At 38.8% G+C, this 21312-nt stretch overlaps 1 protein-coding gene across 3 annotated transcripts; it reads left to right on the top strand.

The window, feature by feature from the left end:
• The first annotated feature begins 1327 nt into the window (after window positions 1-1327).
• Window positions 1328-15742, top strand: LOC111269712 (uncharacterized). Of its 3 annotated transcripts, none has more exons than XM_022849516.1 (6): window positions 1328-1396; window positions 9205-9546; window positions 13248-13301; window positions 14001-14099; window positions 14443-14595; window positions 14709-15742. In XM_022849516.1, the coding sequence occupies exons 2-6, from the start codon at window positions 9301-9303 to the stop codon at window positions 14787-14789; spliced, it is 633 nt and encodes a 210-aa protein (XP_022705251.1). In that variant the 5' UTR covers window positions 1328-1396; window positions 9205-9300; the 3' UTR covers window positions 14790-15742. The 3 variants fall into 3 exon arrangements, with proteins under 3 accessions (XP_022705251.1, XP_086828332.1, XP_086828331.1); XM_086972206.1 differs by lacking the exon at window positions 1328-1396 and adding an exon at window positions 4724-5062 and having other exon boundaries at window positions 9284-9546; XM_086972205.1 differs by lacking the exon at window positions 1328-1396 and adding an exon at window positions 4724-5062.
• Window positions 15743-21312: the final 5570 nt, after the last annotated feature.

Genomic DNA, 21312 nt, shown 5'->3' with positions numbered 1-21312 from the left:
GGAATTGTCGGAACTTCTTTCTTAATTCAAAGAGATCTTTAGCATTTTTTTTCTGAATTCTTCCTGCTTTTCTTAGTGCAGGACATCTACTGCAGGTCGAATTATATATTTAGAGTTTTTTCTTCAATAAAACCAATGATTTTTCTAGGAAGACGCCCTAGGAAGATCGGCTCAAACTCAGTAATTACGAAACCCTCTGATTCAGATGGCTAGTACCGATCGGTAGAAGTGTCAGCCATACTACTTAATAATGATACCGTAAGCTAAAAAGCCTTTTTTTAGTAAAAAGTGTTCGCCAAAGTCTTTATTTCGTTTCTATTGATTTGATTTACTGCTTTGTAGGCTACCTAGAGGGTAACGCAGCGTACCCATGGCTCAGCCTAAAGCTTATCTCAGCCATGACGTTTTTCGAGGTTGGATAACTTTCATTACTCGGTTAGCTAGAGCTACAACTTAATATTTATTGATGAGAGATAATTATGGTCCAGCCGAGATAGTAAAACTTGGTAATAAACGTAAAAAAAAATTATAAACTTGTATATACAACTTCGTGATCGTTGGGACATGCGACAATGACATTGTCATTAAAATTTTAGTGCGGCAACCACTGAGAAATCCCAACATGAACAGGACGAAACTTACATATGCCGGCCAATGTTGTTTGGCTGATTTCAATACATGCTTGAACTGGTTATGGCCATCATAGCCCAAAAATAGCGGAATAGCAGGACATCCAACGGACCAGAAAATCGTTGCCTGCCCAAGCAAGACTTGTTTCGATCGGCTAACTCGAATAAGGATTCGCCTCGATAGAAGGAGGACATAATTCTTGTGTCCTGATCCTTTCTCCGTAGTCCCGTCCGGTCATGGTTTCATAGCCATAGCCTGCCATCTTCACCGGCACTTTTTTTGGACTTTGGAGAGAGCGCAGAGGCGCACAGAAAATACGAAACAAGACTGTTAAACAGATTACCAGCAACGATATTCTAACAAATGAATAAGATGGCAAAAAGTTTAACTGAAATAGGAGTTTCGATGCGCATAATATCGAGATTGTGTGTAACAAACACCAATTACTATTTATGCCGCATTTACTGCATTTCGATGGCGCGAACTAAGTTATGACGTTTTAGTAACAGCCTTTGCAATACGTTTTCGCATTATATTCAATTGGTTCTGCATATGCCAACTATCATTTCGGAAACAGAAAAAAGATGGCTCCGGTAGGCTTTCTATAGGCTGAGCACCCTAATGGCTTCAGTCTAGCCACAGGGTGCCGCTGTCATGCAGGCCACCCTCTCACAAGAGGCAGCATTATCTAGTCGGCCCTCAAACGGAGGATATAAGCATTGCTGTCCTAGCGGTCCTGGCTCACATTTTCAGCATCGCACACGAGGTGAGTGGATCGCTGATTCGCTATCTCGTAGGTACAGAACAAATGTCCGAATTCTGCCACGTAATGCCACTGTCGGGCCGTTCTAACAATCTAAAAACACTGATATAGTCGTAAAACGTGCGTCGAAAGCTATTTCGGTGCTAAAATATTGACGAATGTATACTACGCGTGCCTTTCAATCAAAAGTCACTTACATATAAAACTAGGTAACTTACAACTGAGGTTATGAACGTCTCATGAATGGTGTGTGAAGCGCAACTGAAGTATTTGTCGTGCCTCATTCGGACTGGTGCAATTTATAACCTTTTTTGACGCTGTGTGTATGTGACTGCATTTGAAGTTTGTTCATTTTTAACCATCACCATTGAGAACGTCACATACTGGTTGAGACTTTACCACCTAACTCCGTTGTTACCACGATACCTACAACGCGTGTATTTTGATGCTACCTGTAGTTCAGGGTCTAAACCCGGCAAACCCAGTGCGCAATTACTTTAGCCGACAACACTTTCTGCTATGTGCATATTATAGTTTATTCAACCTGGCATATCTATTAGTATAAAGTGCTTGTAAACAAATCAAACAATGCCTTTTCAGTCTCACCTAAAGACATTGCTCCCCTTATCTCGCAGGTCCGCCTTTTTCACGTGTGTGTCCTTACGATTTACATTGTGCACTTCGAAGATAAATCATTTTGACAGTTTTAATCGTGCTCACTTAAATGGCGCAGTCACTGTCGACGTGTAAACCTTCTACTTCCGCCAATAGCACAGTACACGTTATTAACTGAAGAAGCAGACGTTTGTCTGCTTACTTACTCTTACTCAACAAATTATGTCCTATTTTAAATTTTCTGTTCATGACGGAGATGCGTTATAACTTACCATATCTAAAGAAAGTTTCGTGCGGTACCCTTACTAATGATGTGTATGGAATAAACCTTGTAGCAGCAAATTCGAAGAGCGATTGCGTAGTGGTTATTATACATATCGTTGTATATTATTCTTCAGACTGAGCAGAACCTGCGATGTTGCGCGAATAATAAGAGAACCTTGACGAAAAGCAAAAAAAATATATATCATCATGAGCTGCCTGGTCGTGAGCTTGTCTGTGCTGACCTCGTCTAGTCTGAACACTAGGATAGGCTGAACTTATCAAATACATACCCTGTTACACGTGTCCTGTAATAAGCAGTTAGGCCTAGATCATTTATTGTTTAAGCCGAGTGTAGGTAACTCGGTTACATTGACAGATCCACGGAGATTCGCATCGTCGTTTGCTTAAAATAGCCTTTCACCCCTTCGGCGTGGTGTGCCTCACAACTTCCAGCTCCTAAATCTGTTTGGATATTACCACGAAAATTACAAGATGTACGCGCTCACCGTCATATCCACGCAATCTCGATACATGTGTTTGATTTTAGGATATTACTTGTGGTGTTTCTTGCTTCGTAGGCGATATTTCTCCTCTTTTTGCTGAGCCTCAAACGATACATCATTTCAAGTGAGTAGATCTATCAACTTACTGTACCAGTTACTGTGAGAAAAGTCTCTGTGAAAATTGTTCTCTTCAGGTGTCCGTACTCGACCACGATCTATATTCATTTGCCAAACAAAAAAGACGACGTATCTAGTAGGTCAATCTTACGATGAGCGTGAATAGCAATTTCAATAGTAAACTAAACGAGACGAAGAATCGGATCAACATTTGAATCTAAAAGAAAGGCTGCTATACGTACGTAATGCTAACCCAAAGAATAGCCGGGATGCGTCACATTCGAACGGGACCGACGGAATTTCCATGACGTAGTCGATACCATGTTCAGTAAACAAACCTAGTTCAGAAAATACGTTACTGAAGTGAAGAATATACATTGCTGTAACCACTGAACGTTTAAGACAACGATCGTTACCTCGTTAACCTCTTTATAGCCGAAACAGGATCTTCGGGTATCTTGTCATTTCCTGAAGAAACTGTGAAAGGCCCTTCTAATATAACTTATTACCGTCCTGTTTCTATATTCGATCGAAGCTTAAACGCTGAGTCCCGCCTTATGTGCCTTAGCTCCCCTTTCTTCAGTCTAATTCTTAGGAAATTTTCAAAATGAAAAAAGCCAGGATTTATTTAACAGCTAAATAACTATTTAACGGCTAGGTATGGTGATATGCTTCATGACCTTTTTATTAACTATATAATGTTACCCTTAACGGGAATAATTTTAATTTTTTCAAAACAGTTATATGCGTTAACTTGTTTGATCTTTGCGAACGAAACAGTTGCAAGGAGCTACATGTGCATAACTGATGAAAAAGGCCTGGGTCGCTCGCAGGTTCGCAATAATTCCACGTACGTAAACGTGGGGAAAAACAGCTGCGTACTCGTTGACCACAGCCTATGATATCACAGTGGATTTCTTAAAATTCTGATTGTTCAAAGTACTATAGTATATGTACGTTTGTTTGTTTGTTTGTTATGAATGCAGGATGTTTTGTACCATGGGGGCATAATAGTTGTAAGGAAGCATTCGATAACTATTTTTCACTCTTTTGTCAAATTTACTGGCATAATTGTCACATATTTATACTGATATATCACCTGAAATTCAAGATGAACATTTACCAAACCCAAATTTACCTTTCGACCAACGAACCGGATATTTAGCTAAAATCGGACGTCTTATATTTTCAAAATGATATCAGCTGGGATTGTAGGACGTCACCGACGCTTAATGACAGCGTGCGTGGCAACGTTCGACCGTATCGTTACACTGCCATCATCCATATTACACTTTATGCAGACTTTATCGTCGCTGCAAAATCGCAACTGATAGCGCTACTAAAGTAGGCGCTACCGGGTATAGTACGCGCCTCCGTTTGAAAAATGCCCAAACTTGTTGTTCTAGTTTGATGGCCGGCTCGAAGTAGTTTATGCTAAAAAGAAAACCACAAACAGTGTGGTCTTATTTGACTTGCATATTAAGGAACACTAAAGTAAGGGCTCATCTTGCCTCCGAAATATCATCTGTCCATGTCGGCAAAAATATATAGGAGAGAGGGAGAAAAAATGAAATCCTTGAAAGCTTGTTAGAGTTACGCAATATCGGCCTTTTTTTTTCTTTTTTTTTTTTTTTTTTTTTATCGATCATTACGTGTGCTATGCTAAGTAGTCAAGAGCCAAGATTGCTGGCTCGTGCTTTATGGGTATCTCAGCAAAAACAATGAGATTCCTACAGAACTCTGCTGGTCATTCTAAGGGCGATGGAGTCTTTATAATCTGCTGCAAGACCGAAGAGGGTTTTTGCTGGCGGCAGGTCCATGTGGAGATGTCAACTCTCTCCAATCTTTCCCTCCACTGGAGATGCACAAACTTTTACCAATGCTGGCACTTATAGCGCAGCATTGGTAAATGAATCGGCCCCTCAAGACCCAAGAAGTACTTTCAGTGACGTCATCTCGGCCCTCGACGAGGTTCCATCATCAAGTCGAAGACCAGCAGCTGTAAACGAACTTCGAGTGACAATGATTTCATATCATAGAGTAACGTGTAAATTGTGCAGTGTCAGGCTATTATTTTGGATAAATTGGATGAAATGAGCTAAATTGTTAAACGGAAGTGAAAACGGTGGGTCAACATCAATTGACAAGATCCAGCTCCTCGTTCGACAGGGTGAGAAACGTGTAATGAAAAACAGAGTTTGATGAAAAGATAAATACAATGTGCCAGTCGAAACTAAGATCCTGCACCAACTGACTGACATTACAAGCATATTGCACCATTCCATAAAAAAATACCCACTACCGTATGATAGAGAACTAGCTATGTCACTCAGGATTCTCTAATGATTAATTAGTTGTTAAGACTAGCTAGGTTTTAAACCCTATTTTTTTTTTCAACCTATATATGTTTAATGGCTGCACGAGGCCTTTAAATTGAAAAAAAAAAAAAAAAAACGAATTGTATTTTTTTTTATGATCTTCTTAAACATACGTTTTGCTTATTTCCTGCTCGGTGTAACAATGACCCAGCCTTAGTCGAGGCCCCTTCGGTTTCCTGCAATATCCAACTCCGAAGCTAGAGTTAAGTGTTCTTTCTGTGAGCGCAACTTGCTATGGTTGCGTTAAAGGAAGATTCCATTCATTTGCCTGGAGAGTGAGTGATAAAGCCATTAGGTTTTTAACTGATGACTTGAACAATAGCACAGTTGATAATATTTGATAGGTATACTAGGTCTAGCATACTCGCCAAGGTATTCACCTAGCGATATCTATAACTACTACGGTGCATACAACCAAAAAAAAAAAATATATATATATATATATATAGACTAGTTGCGTATCGTGTTGGCAATCTACCTGTGTAATATACAAGTCAACCCGCTGAAGACAAGGTAAGATAATGAAATTTTTAGAAAGTAATATTATATTCTGTGTAAAAAAAAAAAAAAAAAGCCAGTTACTGCGCCAAACATCAAGCTAGTATCTTCGACAACGTCGTTAGCTATAGAGCGATTCAAAGTTGTTTGATATGTTTGTTGTCGAAACTTCCGAACTTGGTAAGTGTTCTAAGGGTTACTGAATCGTTAACGAGTAACAACGGATATTAACTTCCTGAAATGTTACTTGGCTTAGTTGTTTTCTTTCAATGAGTTCGTAAGTGTTACACTGAGCAAAAAAAAATAACGTGCAAATACGTTGTGCGTTATTTCTGTGGATGTGTTTATATTGAATGAGCCGTGGCATCATACCAATCGTCGCCCTAGTCGACGGACGAGTGCGCTTTGGTACGCTTGAAAAATCAATATTTTCAATTTTTTTTTTACAAAATTAGATGTGATTGTTGTATTATTATTATTATTATTATTATTAGTGACTTGAAAGAATGCTCTATATATAATGCCAATCAAATAAGGCCACCTAAAAATATCACATGTTGTAGAGTATGGTCAAAGGCACCTTCGCACCCGAACTAAATATCTACATGCGGTTTTTTTTTATGTGAAAGCCGTTTACCTCATTCGAATGATAACAAAAATGATTAGAGAAGCATTTTTTAAGGGTTATGGAAAGGAAGACGCTTAGGGAAACGTCTGGCCCAATGGCTATGCGTTACAGCGTACACAACATTTGAGCCATTACGTGCAACTGGGATGTCCGTTTCGTTCATGAATAGACAAAAATTATTTGAGGTGTATAACGGCAGTTAGTATTACTCTTATATATTTGATGACAATGACGTTGTTGTGGCCACAGACTATTTTACAGTGAAGTTCAATAACTTTCGTAATTAGGAATAGCACGGGGCCACTATATCCGTAACGACCCTGGACGTCGTACCAACCTGAGTGGTTTTAGGACTCGACTGATTTGTGCATAAAAGTATGCGCGCTTCAAATAAACTAACCAGTTCTAGGGAAGCTGTCGGATAAAGTACAATCTGAGATTTTCGGTGGTAATGTTTAATATGTTTACAGACGTTCTGGCAAAAGATTGCACGAGCTTCATGTAATTCAGTACAAACACCTCAGCAAAGTATCTGTGTGGACCGTGGTCTCCATCCACTGTGCTGGCTGGAAACCGCGGTCTGTATTTAATCAGCTAGATTACTAAAAGACGACAGTGTAGTGACGTAACTTAGAAGAAAATGTTGGTCCGGGTTCGGGAATGGATGAGAACTATGTGTCATGTGGCAAAGTGTGTCTTTAAGATGTTTATCGTCAACGGTGTTGAAATTCTCTTATGGCTTGAAAGTTCACTCGACTTGAATCAGATCGAAAACGTGTGGCATTATGTCAAAGGACGGGTTCAGGAATGGGCAGGGGATTACGAACATCTTACAACCTGAGAATACAGTGCTGCAAGTATAAGCCCAGGACCCGGGCGTCACGGGGATTGTGCAAAAGTGCGTTCTGAGAATATCAAACTAAGTTGCAGCAGTGATCGCAGTCAGGGTGAAGAAACCACGTACTAGCTCGTGTAAGTGCTTTTCTTTCTACTGCAGCCTAAAAATACTTGTCTAGCAACGGGATCGTCGCGTTTGCTATCATAAGAACACAAACAAAGGTAGCATTCACACAACTAAAAACGCACGAGATATTTAGTTGCAGTTGCTGAGTTATCTCTTATCTAATTCGAGATTGTGTGACATTTTTAGGTGGCGCTATTTAAATAGCCAAGGACTAAATATACATATATATATATATATAGTGAGCGAAATTTTGGTCCTTTTCGCTACTTTATTCTCGGTAATTCGTGTTAAGTAGCCAAGGTTACAGATATAATAACTGTAGAACGCTGAACTTTGTGGAAGGCAGTAAAAGAGCATAATTTATCGGCAAGCTGTGTTTGCGACCCACTTTCTTCTAAATACTAGCGCTTTTGGGATTTAAACAAACGTTTTTTTTCCCTACAAAAAAGAGGAACTCGGACAGAATTTGATTATAATCATCTTAAAGCGTCTGTGCGACAGAACTTCTGCAATGGCTGCGTTTAACGGCGTTTTTTTATGCTTTGACTAAATAGAAATGGCAATGCATACTAAAATGGTTATCCGTTTTATTGCAAAAATGTATTTTTATTAAAGAAACCTTATTTAGAGATTCGATTTTCTGCTTTATATGTATCCTAAGGAACTATGCTATACCGACGCATGTAGGATCTTATCTGTGTTCTCTGAAAGAATCGAGCATCTTGATAATATTTCAAAATGTCGAAACTTAAAAAATGTTCAACTTTCAATTTATTGAACTTTTATTAAAAATTTGGCATAAATCATTGTAATATGGCTATTTGGCGTCAATAACGGTCTTTTTAACGGTTTAAAACTATAACTTTATAGAAAAAAAAAGTAACTCAAAATAATAAAGCAGCTAATTATTGGAATATGCACTTTTTCTGGTTATACACGCCATAGAATTCCACTATCGTTAAATTTCTAACGTGAGTACGTAGGACGTCATTATAATGCTATATAAATCGAATATATTACAAAGTATAATCTCTTTTTCAAATATCAGTTATCAAGATGACGGTACAAAATAATGTTTTGTCTGAAGTTCGAAAGTCTGCTTAGCTAGATGGGTTTCAGACTCGCAGAAAAGGGTTAGTGTCAATATCTCAGGGGTGGGAATATCTGGAAAAATTGAAGTGCAGCTAAAAATACAAAAGGTGTTAGACAAACCTCGCCATTTTCAAGATCAACTCAAAATCCACGTGATGGTTATTTGCTTTCAAATGCTTCGAGTGAGTAGAAAAATATTTGGTATTAATTTGATTCGTCCGTTTCACGATGGACCTAGCGTGTATTCTTTGTAAATTTATGATATAACCGTACAAGTCGGTTTACAGTTGAAGTAGATGCTACTTTAACCGCAGACCTACTTTTTTCATAAATTTGTTCTGCTTCTTATTTTTGAAGACAGGTAGGATGCCAAAGACATAGATCTAAAAAAGAAAAAAATAAGTTCAGCCTATATACGAAATAATTAAAAATGCACCGAATATCGAACGAGGTAATACGTTTAAGCGTGGCGATTATTCGAAGTTTTGAAAAACTACATAAACATGGTGTTATGCGAAATAAACAATAACTGTCTTGCCGGAAATATATCGTAAACACATTTAAAGTCGGCTCCCCGATAGAGTAGAACGGAAAAAACTAACGATAGTGGTAGAGCCATAATATATAGATCGTACGCAACAATGATTTTCATTTGTTGCTGGATGAACCAGTATTGAATTGGAATATACGTGAATGTAAATAGTGACTCGCAATTGCTTCCCTCTTTAATTTTTCTTTCTCGATGGAATTAGTTGCCTTTAGCCCGAACGTATCACGAACAGAGCGGACCTTTCAACGTAGCCAACGAGTTTCACCGGTATCTTTTCATAGGAAGAGACGAAACACTGATGACGTACGGTAGCAGTGGCGCTACAATGTGGATCCTGCGTTGTGGGGCTGTTCTGATAGTGTTTTGGTGCTGCACGATCTCTCGGGTGCAAGCTAACCCGCGATGTTTACTAGCAGAGCAAGAACGGGCTGCTTTTATGGGCGAACTTTTGAAAGAGGCACAGACTGGATCTGGTGGACTCCAACAAGCACATGAACTCCGAAGACTCGTCCATTCTGTTCTTGACAATAACTCCTGGCGAGAGGTGAGTGTAATTTCATCTATACAAATACAAATCACTTACTCTTAGTGTAATTACCTACTCATTTTTATTTTGAAAAAATGGTCACGTTTAGGAAAAAACGTAATGTGCTCCAACGCATAGTTCGCTTTCAAGCCTACGGCGCATCTGCCGGTTAGATTTGCCCCAGTCTTTGATATTTCGATTGCAGCCTTGCGTTTCTCCATAAAAACGGCCCAAGTTCGATCTCACTCTATAGACCCCTTGATTTTCAGCCAGCATTTTCCCACAATTTAAAAAGCGTTTATATATTTTAATTTGATTATTTCCTTTTTTCTTTTTGCTATCTGTGCCAGAACATCAGTATCTCCAAATGTATTTACCAAAATAATTTTAACACAGCCGATTCAATAGCTCGTCTCATCACGTTCCCTAAAATCAATTCAAATTGACTTAGCGCAAATGAGATAAGCACTTGAAATCTGTTCTAAAATATTCTTCCGAAGCTCGATTTTGGTCATTTTGTAAACAATACAAGCGTCCAAGGGAACCCTGCGCTGAAATCTTTTCTGTAGTGTGTCTGCACACTATACATGGGCAATTAGACAATTTATAATGAAAAATTCAAAATATGATGAGCCGCAGCTAGAACAACAGTTGCTCCCCGAAGGCAAAATTTCGAGGCAAAAAATATTTGCGCAGTGTGCGCGGCTCTGTCTAAAACGGGAGCAAAATGTTAGATTGCCCACGTACATTTTCCTTGTCCTGAGCAAACAGCTACAAAATGAGCGTCTAAAAAGGCCGGTTTCGAATTTCTGCCGAGTTCTGAAATCGTGCAGTGGTTATTGTTGCACCGGATCCCGTTCTTTTAGTTGCGGCCATATTACATCAGTAGCTTTCACTGACGACATCATCTTTAATAAGAGTCCATTACACTTCTACACGCAACTAATTAGAATTGTTGTTTTAACGGCAACTTCATGAGAGATCATCCATTCATATTGCTCGTGTTTTTTTTTCGATAACTTTTTCTAAAATTACAACATTTATTGAGCGCAGAGTTCCCAGAACCGACAAAGACTATAGAAATTAGCTTGATCCCCTCAAAAGTAAACCGCATAGCCTTGTCCAATGTCAGCTTGTTTGCGGCCGTTAACGTAATCGTAACGATAAGGTGCTGGCTCACGTACGGCTGACACACAGCAGTTTCCAGCTTGTTTTAAGCTAGTATACTAATCAAGCATAGTTCCTTCGAAGGGGATGACAACACAAGCCCGAAATTGATTAATAAAGTTGTATCTATATATATATATATATATTTTTTTTTTTTCAAATTAAAGATACCCGTCTTCACTGGCTGTTCCTTGGTTTGAAATCTGTTCGAATAGATGAACAAGAATTTGCGGCCTAGGATAGTTCTTTATGTCCGTGCAAGATAGAAGCCGTCGTAGTTTGCGAATTAGTTAGGCCGCGCGCGCGCGCTCGCTCGCTCACTGTAGTCATCGAACAAGGAGTCTATCTACATCCTGTACTTTTTTAAATCAGGATCAGATGCAGGCCAAACTTCGAACGAGCGGAGAAACAATACGAATATTTTCATCCTAATACGTCTCATCTCAAGTATACGACCTTGATAATTAATAATTATGTTACTATTTAGAAAAAAATGTGGAAATCTACGAAGAGCTATTGGTACCGCACTGCGATTGGGTTAAGCTGTCGAAAATAGGCAGACTTAGAAGCGGCAAATACGAATGGAAATACTAGTATATGGAAAAAAAAAAGGTCTTGCCATCCCACCTCATTATTTTACATACTTTTTTTTGCTTTATAAAACATAGGTATCCTTTAAAAGGCATACATAACTGACCCAAATCCTAGATGCAAGAGTGTGAAAGCATTATGAACGCTTGTTAGGTATAACTGAGCCACGCTTTAGAGATTTGTAACTATTACCACCATCTCTGTGTGTCGAGTAGACAATACAGAACCGCCGCTCCTAACAGTCAATGGAGGTATAATCATACGGAGTGACTGACATAGACGTCTATAAACGCGTTAAACTTCTCACCGTAAGAATTATATGGCCATTCTATGTTTGTGTCCAGAATACATTTCATGATAGGGTTAGACATCCTCATAGTGCTTACCGAAAATTTCGGGGGTTTTTTTTCGATGCCTCAACAGCAGACGATTACGATTCTATTGCTTTCTAAGATTTCGTAAGCGCTTTATAATAAATACGCAAACGTCTAGGGGCTAGCCTCAGCAGCGTACATTCCAAATCAATAGAACACAATCGTTAAGTTCACCTATTTAAACTGTGGATCAATCTAAATCTGCTCTCTTCTGTTGGGTTCGATGAACACGATGCACTTTGTGTAATTTAGCTAGTGTTATCCATAGCGAAGTCGGTTACGTTGGAAATCGCTTAGTTGGCCTGGCGACGATTATACAACGAAGTCACTATGCGCTTCTCAGCACAGTGGGTTCCTTCGGTCCCGTTAGGTAGATCGATTTTGCGGAGAGCAGATAGGAAGATCTTGGTAAGTTAAAGTGGGCTTAACTTTGTCACGCCGATGGCTGTCTCACAGACTGAACACACTGTCTAGTTCACAAGCAAAGGCGTACACATAGTTCAGTACATTGATTACTGAGCAGAACTACTGCTGCTTCCAATGTCAGTCTTAAAGGAGGAACAGGTGCTAAAACGACACCTTACAAAGGTAGGACTGATACATGACTGTATCAGGAGTGCTTCGACCAACCAATATTCCACTATGCATAGAAACATGCTGGTGCATGAAGACCAACCCAAGTATAGATACACGCCTAGATATTAGATGCAGTTGTAATTAATAAAATCTCATTTTTCCAACAGTCTCTAGTCTGTGCCCGTGTGTCAAATTGAATCTTGTTCTAATTATCGCCGTATTCTTCATGTGTATGCACGGCTCTGTGGAGGGTCAGCGTACATGAGAGCCCTGCTCCTAAGTTATTGACTCATCCAAGGGTACATATAAGCCAACCTTCTATGAATGTACTGGCCGGACCAAATTAGAAAGATAGATAAATTAGAGACACTTGATAACATTGTTCTTGTACCTACAGTTACTGTTATATAGCTACTAGCAGAAACGAAAAGCTGCAGCAGTGATAAAATAGCGATCTTGAGCAATCTACCTAACAAAGATCTGGGTAGCGATTCGTATGTCATCCTCTTAATGCGCTGAGTCAATTTTTTTAGAAATTAACTTACATTGCATTAATAATCAAAGAAACAAGTTTATCTGTTTACGAGGGCTGTATATCGCTGGCAGAACCCGCAGCGGCCAGCTCTAGTTTCTTTCAGCCACTACATGTATTTGTGTTGAATTAAGATACGTAAACGCAAAGCGTTATGTAGCGCATTACAGTTAACTTGCACGGCCCGTAAAGCAGAACTTCTCCCTGATACGACTGATTAGTGACCTGTCTGCTATGGCCACGAGCAAAGTTTTTTTTTTTTTTTTTTCGAAAAGCAATTTTTGCGCTTCGAGGCTGGACGTTAATTTCAAAAACCGTTATGTTCTCGTCCAATCTTGTCCATGCAAACCGCACTTAGCGCGACTGAACGCGAGCGACGAACGAAAAAAAGTCATACTTCAAAGCTAAATAGAAATGCGCAATTATTATATAAGATAATCTAGTTAATAATAACGTCCAGCTTTTTTGTTCTTGTTTAGTTGCTTCAGAGTGATTCGAGCGACTATTCAGAAAGTGACGGCAATCAGGTCCCTGTAAGTATATCCGCAACAACGTTGATCAAATACCTACTTACTTTTATTATTATTATTATTACTGTTCAACTTACATACTTTATTTCAATTAGATCCTTTATTGTATCTATTAAGGTTTGGATAGTTAAACTCAACGAAGTTAGCCATGCTTGCCTGTATCTAATCGTTTTCAATTCAAGTTTGCTATCTTTTGAATGATTGCGCTCCCTTTATAAATTCACCATTTTCTCCCTTGACGACATCGTTGAAGAACTTTTTGCCTTCATAGTTGCATATCTCAGTAGTTTGCTTACAACGGTTTTTGAATGTGCTTAGCCCGGGAACCTTCGATTCATTCTCAGCTCGAAAAGTGTTGATCGTTCATTAGAATTCTATCAGTATTATACTTTTGACTAAAACGTTCACGTGCTTCCTTTATATTCATCCTCTAATGAGGAGACACATGCCCCCACATCGGGCAGGACCCAGCCGAAAAAGTTTACATCCTTCAAGATTAGTACGTTTATAATCATAGTTTAGCAATATAAACTACTATGACTTCAATATTCGTCTAAAAAAACAGAGGCCACATTGCAGCACCTATGAATAAATTGAAGGACGGATCTCTTCATTCGAGTGAAGCTTAATAGGCTGTTTTAGCTCAGTTCTCAATGCACTGATTGACAAGTACCAAAACTTATCGACGTATTTGCCTTTTAGGGCGTACGGTTTCGAATAATGGATGCAACTGGCCAACAATTGATTCCCGAGGAATTCATGCCCCTCAGTACAGATACGATCGTTCATTTTGTCATGGAGGTGAGTGAGTGTTCTGCTGCTTCACGGATAGTTGGAAAAATTCCATTACATCCTATGGACACGATAAAATTGTAGTTAGAGTTCAATCCTAATAGTAATAACGCTTAATTCTCTTGAAATTATTTCATCCAACCCATGAACCATTGCGTTTTCACGGGTGTGGCTTGTTCGACCTGGGAGGGAACTATTTTTACATGCCTCAATCAGTCTTTAAACGAATCCGCGAACAAGTCCATGAACAGCGTGTTTTTTTTTTATTAGTCCGCAAGCGTATTTCCCAGACTTTTCACAATGCATAGATGCTGTTTTATATGTTTACTCAAATCTTTCTGGCATGTTTCAGTTTCGAAAAGTTGTTTTACGAAAGTACGGCGATCTTATCCGCTATTGGAATAATGCGCAACGCGGTTGCTTCGGAGTATCAAGAATTGGAGAGTCGAAACCCAACAGCGCGCAGGGCGCCTGGAAAATTGTTGTTCAGACCGGCGAGGGCAAGGTGAGTAACCCGTTTAGTAAATATTAGCGGATCCAAATATTATCTATCTATCTACCTACCTACATAAAAACCAGTGCTAAAAAAAAAAGTTTCGTATTGCGTTTCGTGCCCAGATCGTAGCAGACGACAGCTGCATTCCAAAGGATATGCGTCTCTGGGACAAATATATAGTGAGCTTCAGGAAGATCGCTTGAAGGAATCAACTCGATGAGGATTCGTGCCAGATCCCTACAGAGAACGGAATCACGGCAGAACTAAAGCTTCTTGGAGAGCCTTGCAACGCCCTCTTGCCATCACCCAGCCAGGCCATTTAACCCCTAATCACCAGTATTTAATTTGTAACAACAGAATGAATTATAGCTCGTTGAGCAGTTCCTGCATGAGCCAGCTGATGTGAGGGTATTTCGTTTCTGTGAGCTGATGATTCTGTCAAGAATCGTTTTCGTTATACGAAAAGCTGCACGAAGAGCTGATATTATTTATGGGTTGCTAGAACGTGTTAACGTGTATAACTAAACGATTTATGTAGTAGCATGGTGAATTGAAAAGTCAATTATTCAATGGAGATTTGAAAACCTTGTCTCGCAGGCTTCGGTGTTCCTAAAATATAATGTAGGTAGGGTTTTTTTTCAACGAAGCAGACGCTTAATTCTATTCTTATATTGGTGCTCATTGAGCTGCAGGTTCAAAATGACTCAAATGATTTATAAAGGTAGACGTGTCCTCGTGGGCACTTGCTGTCGAACAAGTTCAACTGGTTTGGCCGTTGACAAAAAAATTATATCGCGTTAAAAATGTCTTCAAGTTCAGTTAAAAAAATTGATGGATTTCGACAAAAATTTGTGAATGAATATTTGGTCCTGGCGTCGTACACCGGCAAATACCAACTACCCAAATACTAGCTTGAGCAAATAAAAAAAAAATGAGCTAAATCTATGATTTGCTTATACGATAAACTTAGTGCTGGGAATTATGAAGATGGCAACACTTCATTGGTTGATTGATTTTATGATAGAACGGTGGATACCCTTTCTGAGGACGTGGAGAGACTTTAAGCTTGAGTGCCGGTTATTTGAAAGAATAAAAGTTGAAAACATTCTGAAAATTGTAAGAATACAAAATGGTGAAATAAATGTACTTGCATGCATATAGTGTTTCGTAATTATGGTGATGCTGGTAATTTTATCTTATTATACAATGAAAAATGTTTATATATACACACTTAACTTAATATAAAGCTGTGCTTTGTCAAGTTTAAAAGCGATACGAATAAAAGATTTCTCCAAATGCCATTATCTGTGAACGAGGATTAGCAGAAATTGTTGTGGACCTCGGAAGGCCACTCGCGGAATTGCCCCTCTGGGGCTCGGTCATGTCACACAACAGGTCGAAAATGGATTGTGAACTCCTTCAGTTGACACTGTCTAATTGCGCTATCAACGATGATCGTAATTTAATGTAAGTTCAAATACAAACATCTAAGATCTAAGTACAAATAGACCAAAGAAGTCAGCTGTCTAATTCACTAACGGATTTTTCTAACAAATATTGATCTTTGTTTGAAACACATTCTTCAACGCTTAACGCGAACAGACGTCAGCGTTGAGTTAAACGAAACATTAAGCTAGCCCGTAGGTAGGACGGAAGAAAAAAAGCTTCATATCTATTCCGCTTATCTGAATTCAATAGCTGTTTTCTGTTAGCTGTTTCGAAATGTTGTCAGGTGAGGCCAGGCCACACCTTAGATTTATTTCGCTAAACTCCGGAGCCAATATACAAACTACGAACCATCACCAGAACTACTATCAGTTTCAGCAAAACCGTGTATTACAAGTAACACAAGGACAAACAAGGGTCTCTATTTATTAATGAAGCAACATATAATAAGTAATTAGAAACACTAGAAAAATGTCTAAAGTGTGTTTGCTTGGTAAGGTTACACAAACACATACCTGGATCGGGATCCAGGAAGCGGTCATCCAGGCAATACGCTGGAAATTTACCAAGACAAATTAAGCTCTTCTCGAACAATCATACTAACCTTTAGCGAACGAGTCGTCAAGGAAATACTTACCTAGGTAACAATTAAAAATTTTTATCCAATGCAGTTTTGAGCGTTTTGTGTACATGTCGATATGTAGAATATTCGTAAAATGACCTCATGGCAGTGTTAACTCGGTAAGTTGCCTTATCTGTTCCATTTATAGGTACACCTATTGCTCATTGACATTCGTTTATATAGCATTTCGCCTCTTTATTTTTTTTATGTTCGATACTCAGGCATTACATTAGATGCTGAACTGATCTGCGTTCTTCGAAGAGATCTGTGAAGGGGCATTTGTCAATTCTGGCACCTAAACCAACGATAGCCACATATTCACGCTTACCATGGCAATGTAAACAAACGGATACGCATTTGCCGTCCAGACTGCGCAGTTCTATATCTTTCGTGGAAAATTAGGTATACGAGCATCTATTGCATTTCTCTCATAAATAGACTTTCACCTAGAAAAAAAAAAAAAAACCTATCACATTTGATTTCTACTGTTTTTTTAAGCCAAAATATTAATTTTAGCTACAGGAAGCTATATTTTATTTTTAGTCAGTTTGTCGAAGTCTATCGGTTAATCAAAAAAACTTGCGTCAACGCGCTGTGATGCTTCGGGTAGAAGAAACGTTTTTAATGAGGTAACATTTCTTTCAAAAATCTTTTAGAAAAAAAAATACTCGCCATATTAGCCACTACTTTTGAATTCACCCTTGTTAGAAATTCGCTCTAGAATCACCCAGAAATGCATTTTTACCTTACTACCACATATGCGAGACGAACCCCTCAATAGACTTTTGACTGCTTTCACGCCGAAATATCGATTTTAGGTATCGGATTGTGAATAGCGTATTAGTTTAGCTCCGCGAGAATTTTCAACTTTGTATCGTATAACAACTTCTAAGTAAATATTTCGTTATAATTTTGCCAGAAGAGAGAATTTTTCATTAAGAACCCTACCAAATAATAGCACACTTTAGGCCTTACAAATTGCTCATGCTGCACAAGAACCTGCATTAAACCGTCAAAAAATCGGGAATTGCAGAAACCGATTTGGCCAGTATAACATTATGTTCTATGCAATGAAACCACAAACTATCGTCGAAAAAAAAAAGTGTTCATTGTATTGGCTCCATCGTATGCACCGTTCACCGGATGGTACCTTGGCGATCCGCCAAAAACTAGCCAGATGTAACTATCTTCAAAAATGTATTTGACAAACAAGCGGGCACAGGGTTCTAGTAGCACTTAGGAAGACAGATTGAACATGTTGAAAGATTGTGAAATGCCTGCGCATAGTTACACTATTACCAACGCTATACGATAGATTTTCTGATCAGGCAAAATTTTCAGCTTGGTATATAGTAGTGACGCCGATCTTGAAGAATGCTGTCGGGCTAAATAAACGTTAAATTAGTGTGACCCCAATTAGAAATACCTGGAGGCGCTTATTAGTACCGCCCGTAAACAGTATCGGTTATAATGCAATTAGTGAGAAAGAAATATTATTTCCCACCCGAAAATAGTGCTAGTGTATTATTCATCCTGTACTTCTGTTTGTGAGAGCTTTGGAACACTAAAGAACGCGTGAAATTTTCCGAGAAAAGCTGAGCTGAAGTGCTAAATAATTGTTCAGTGGCGTCTACACTGATGAACAGGGGCAAACAAAGAATAAACTGAAAAGAAACAGATAGGTTTTTTATAATGTTGTTTTTTTATTGAAACACATGCCCGCTCTATTGGCTTTTTGCCTAACTGACTGCTTTACTAATTGTTTTATTTCCAATAGTACTCAATGTTTTAACTCTTTCTTTCTAATATTTTGCGAGATTTTCTATAATCCGTTTGCTCTTATTACCAAGGCTAAGGTATGAGTTTGAGAAAAAAGGATGTTTGGTGTTTTCGTTTATTGATACGTTCCAGCGCGTTTTGGTTTGTTTTATTAATCTAGTCTTACTAAGATAAATCAACTCGGATCATAATATCAGCGTTCCAAGCAACACATTGGCGTTCGAACAAGATAGCTTTCAGCAGGCTGCTCTGTGGACGCGGCCCAAATATCAGCGTATCTGTTCTGATGAACGAGCCTATGATGACTATGAGGCGGCAAAGAGAAAAATGTTTTCCAGTTTGGCCTCTGAGTTTTGATAGTAATTATTAGGTTTAGCGTAAAAGTTTCACAAATTTTATTGACTACCATAGGTAAGTTGATCTTGATTAGCTTTTAGTATGAGCATAGCTAATACATATCTAAATTTTTATTCTGTCAACCTACGACTTGTATATGTTATCTCTGATACAATGCCATTTCAGAGATATTACGGATGTATACATGTAAACGACTCCAGCTTCTGCAGCCATATCCGAACATTAACTTGTGAGTAATTTATAAGTCTACATGTAAACCTTGGTTACAGTGCATGCTTTCGCTTAAAATCGAATGTCGACAACAAGCAACGGCTAAAACAAGCTGAAAAGTCTAGCCCGCAGTTCTGCTATTTAAATTTCGTTGTACAACATCGATACCATTGAAATGAAGTGGTGGTGGTAGATACGGAAAGTTCAAAAGTTTTCCTTAACAGTCAACATGATCAACTTGAAAAATTGTTGTGCTTACTAGCTTGCCGAGTTCTTCGTTTACACGTGTTTCAATTCTGCGTGAACACGTGACTCACTCGAGGCGCTTAATCATACTGCTGAAATCAATCCATATGATAGGCTTATGGAGCTTTGTCAAGGGAAACCGAAATTTATCCCCTATGGAAACTCTATTAAAAGATGCCTTTGCCAAAGGGGAAACCGCTATGCACGTGTTCATCAGACGGCAAGTGGCTCTACGTATTTCTACATCCTCTCAACGCTGATCTACGCTGTGATGCTACGTGATGCGAACAATATTAATGTGGCCGTGCAGTCGAACGTACGGCCAAACGATCTTGTAGAAAATAAGGTATACTGGACAGTGTTTGCACTACGTAAAACTGCAAGCAACACTCCATTGATAATTCCGGATTTGTAATTCTACGAATCGGGCGGATTCAGGAAATATCCTAGAGGCATCCCTAGATAGCACTCTAGCACTACTGAGTAGATATATATATATATATATACACACACACAGACACACACACACACATATTAAAGAGAAGAATATGTGCCTTTCGTACTATATACAGCGCATATCTGAACAAAAAGACATCATTCAGCTAAAAAGTAAACGACACGCGCTACTTCGTTGAAGAATAAACGACCTTCCGCTCACAGCCCCTATAAAGCCAATGCCACTCCTTTCGACGCTGCAGTAAATCTGTTTTAGTTGTTACCTCACTTTGCTCGTTCGGATGCCTCCGAAACATCTGCAAAACACCTTTTATCCTGTAAGCATCGTATTATAGCAAAATATGTACAGGAAACCATGTACGGCAGCATGATTAATCAGTACTGCCTCATCGTATCAGTTGATACTGGCAAAGTTCTATATTGATCCGGTTTTTCCCAATCGAAAATGGCTAAATCCTCAGATTGTTATCGATAAGCCAAATAACATACCGACAGAATAATGAAATTCAGTTGAGCTTATTCTATTATTTTAGCTGGTTTTTCTTTTCTGCTCATCATTTATTGCCATTTTTGATTGTACACGATTTACCTATTGTATGATACGTTTGTCGGTTCAAGGTTGCTTCGATGGATAACTTACGTCATCGTTACCTTAAAGAAAAACGCACAAACACTGGCTTCCGAATAGATTAAGTAGGCCTGGGCCTCTTCTGTTCAGCAAAAATGAAAGCAACCCAGTATCTGATTGCTGATTACTCGTCGAAAGAAGCAGCGACAACGGCTGATTTGCGTAGATAATTAAAAATGTCCTCTAGGATGAAAAACATATATTAAGAACATTTCTTAGACTAGATGGCCCATATGGTACCGAAATATCATAGCTAACTTTATTTAACAAAACTATAGTTTCACCTCATATCGTGTTTCGGTCCTTGTCAAGCAAAATAGAAACAAAGGCAGCACTCGAGCCGAATAAAACTATCTGAGATAATGTCGAATACAATATATAGATGAGATAGATTTGTTGATGTTACGATGAAGAGAGAAGTGGAACAAATGTGTCGCCATATAACCGTGACGCCGACTACGGACGCACAAGTTTATTACGTAGTATACGTTGTACGCTAACTTTGATTATAGATAGAACTGCTATATTTGATTTATGCAATCACAGGTCGAAATCTCGTACGGGTCTTGTACGGTGTAGCCCGCATCCATCGGAGCCATACACCGTGATACAAGGACAGATAAAAGGGCTGCTAAATCAAAACTAGAAGGAGTAGCTTTTTCCGACTCGAAGTGGCGACTGGTAAGAATGGCTCTGACATTAAAAAGCCAGTTGAGTTAATTTCGTCCTTGACTGTTTTGTGTCATCTGTTTTTATTTTCAGATCTCATTGTTCGAGTATATCGTTTTGGATTTCCTTGGGGACTGATCGCATCCTAGTCAGAAGTCAATTTTCCGACTTGCTTCTATATAAATAATCTGTTATTAAAACAGCTGGCCCTACGGTTTGATACTCACCGTCAACTCACCTAGTCTGTACCTTTACCATTGGGCGCCAACACAAAACAGTTCCTTGCTTTTCCCTTATACGGGTCGCCTCGTAT

Source organism: Varroa jacobsoni, unplaced genomic scaffold (assembly GCF_002532875.2).
Source record: "Varroa jacobsoni isolate VJ856 unplaced genomic scaffold, vjacob_1.0 scaffold_1407, whole genome shotgun sequence".
NCBI lineage: Eukaryota > Metazoa > Arthropoda > Arachnida > Mesostigmata > Varroidae > Varroa > Varroa jacobsoni.
This window is presented reverse-complemented; position numbering and strand designations above follow the sequence as displayed.

Bases quoted from the DNA above. Each gene is read 5' to 3' on its own strand.
- LOC111269712 (XM_022849516.1), top strand. From the start codon at position 9,301: ATGACGTACGGTAGCAGTGGCGCTACAATGTGGATCCTGCGTTGTGGG. The intron at 9,547-13,247 runs GTGAGTGTAATT...GTTCTTGTTTAG, and splicing joins ACAATAACTCCTGGCGAGAG to TTGCTTCAGAGTGATTCGAG. The intron at 14,596-14,708 runs GTGAGTAACCCG...TTTCGTGCCCAG, and splicing joins TTCAGACCGGCGAGGGCAAG to ATCGTAGCAGACGACAGCTG.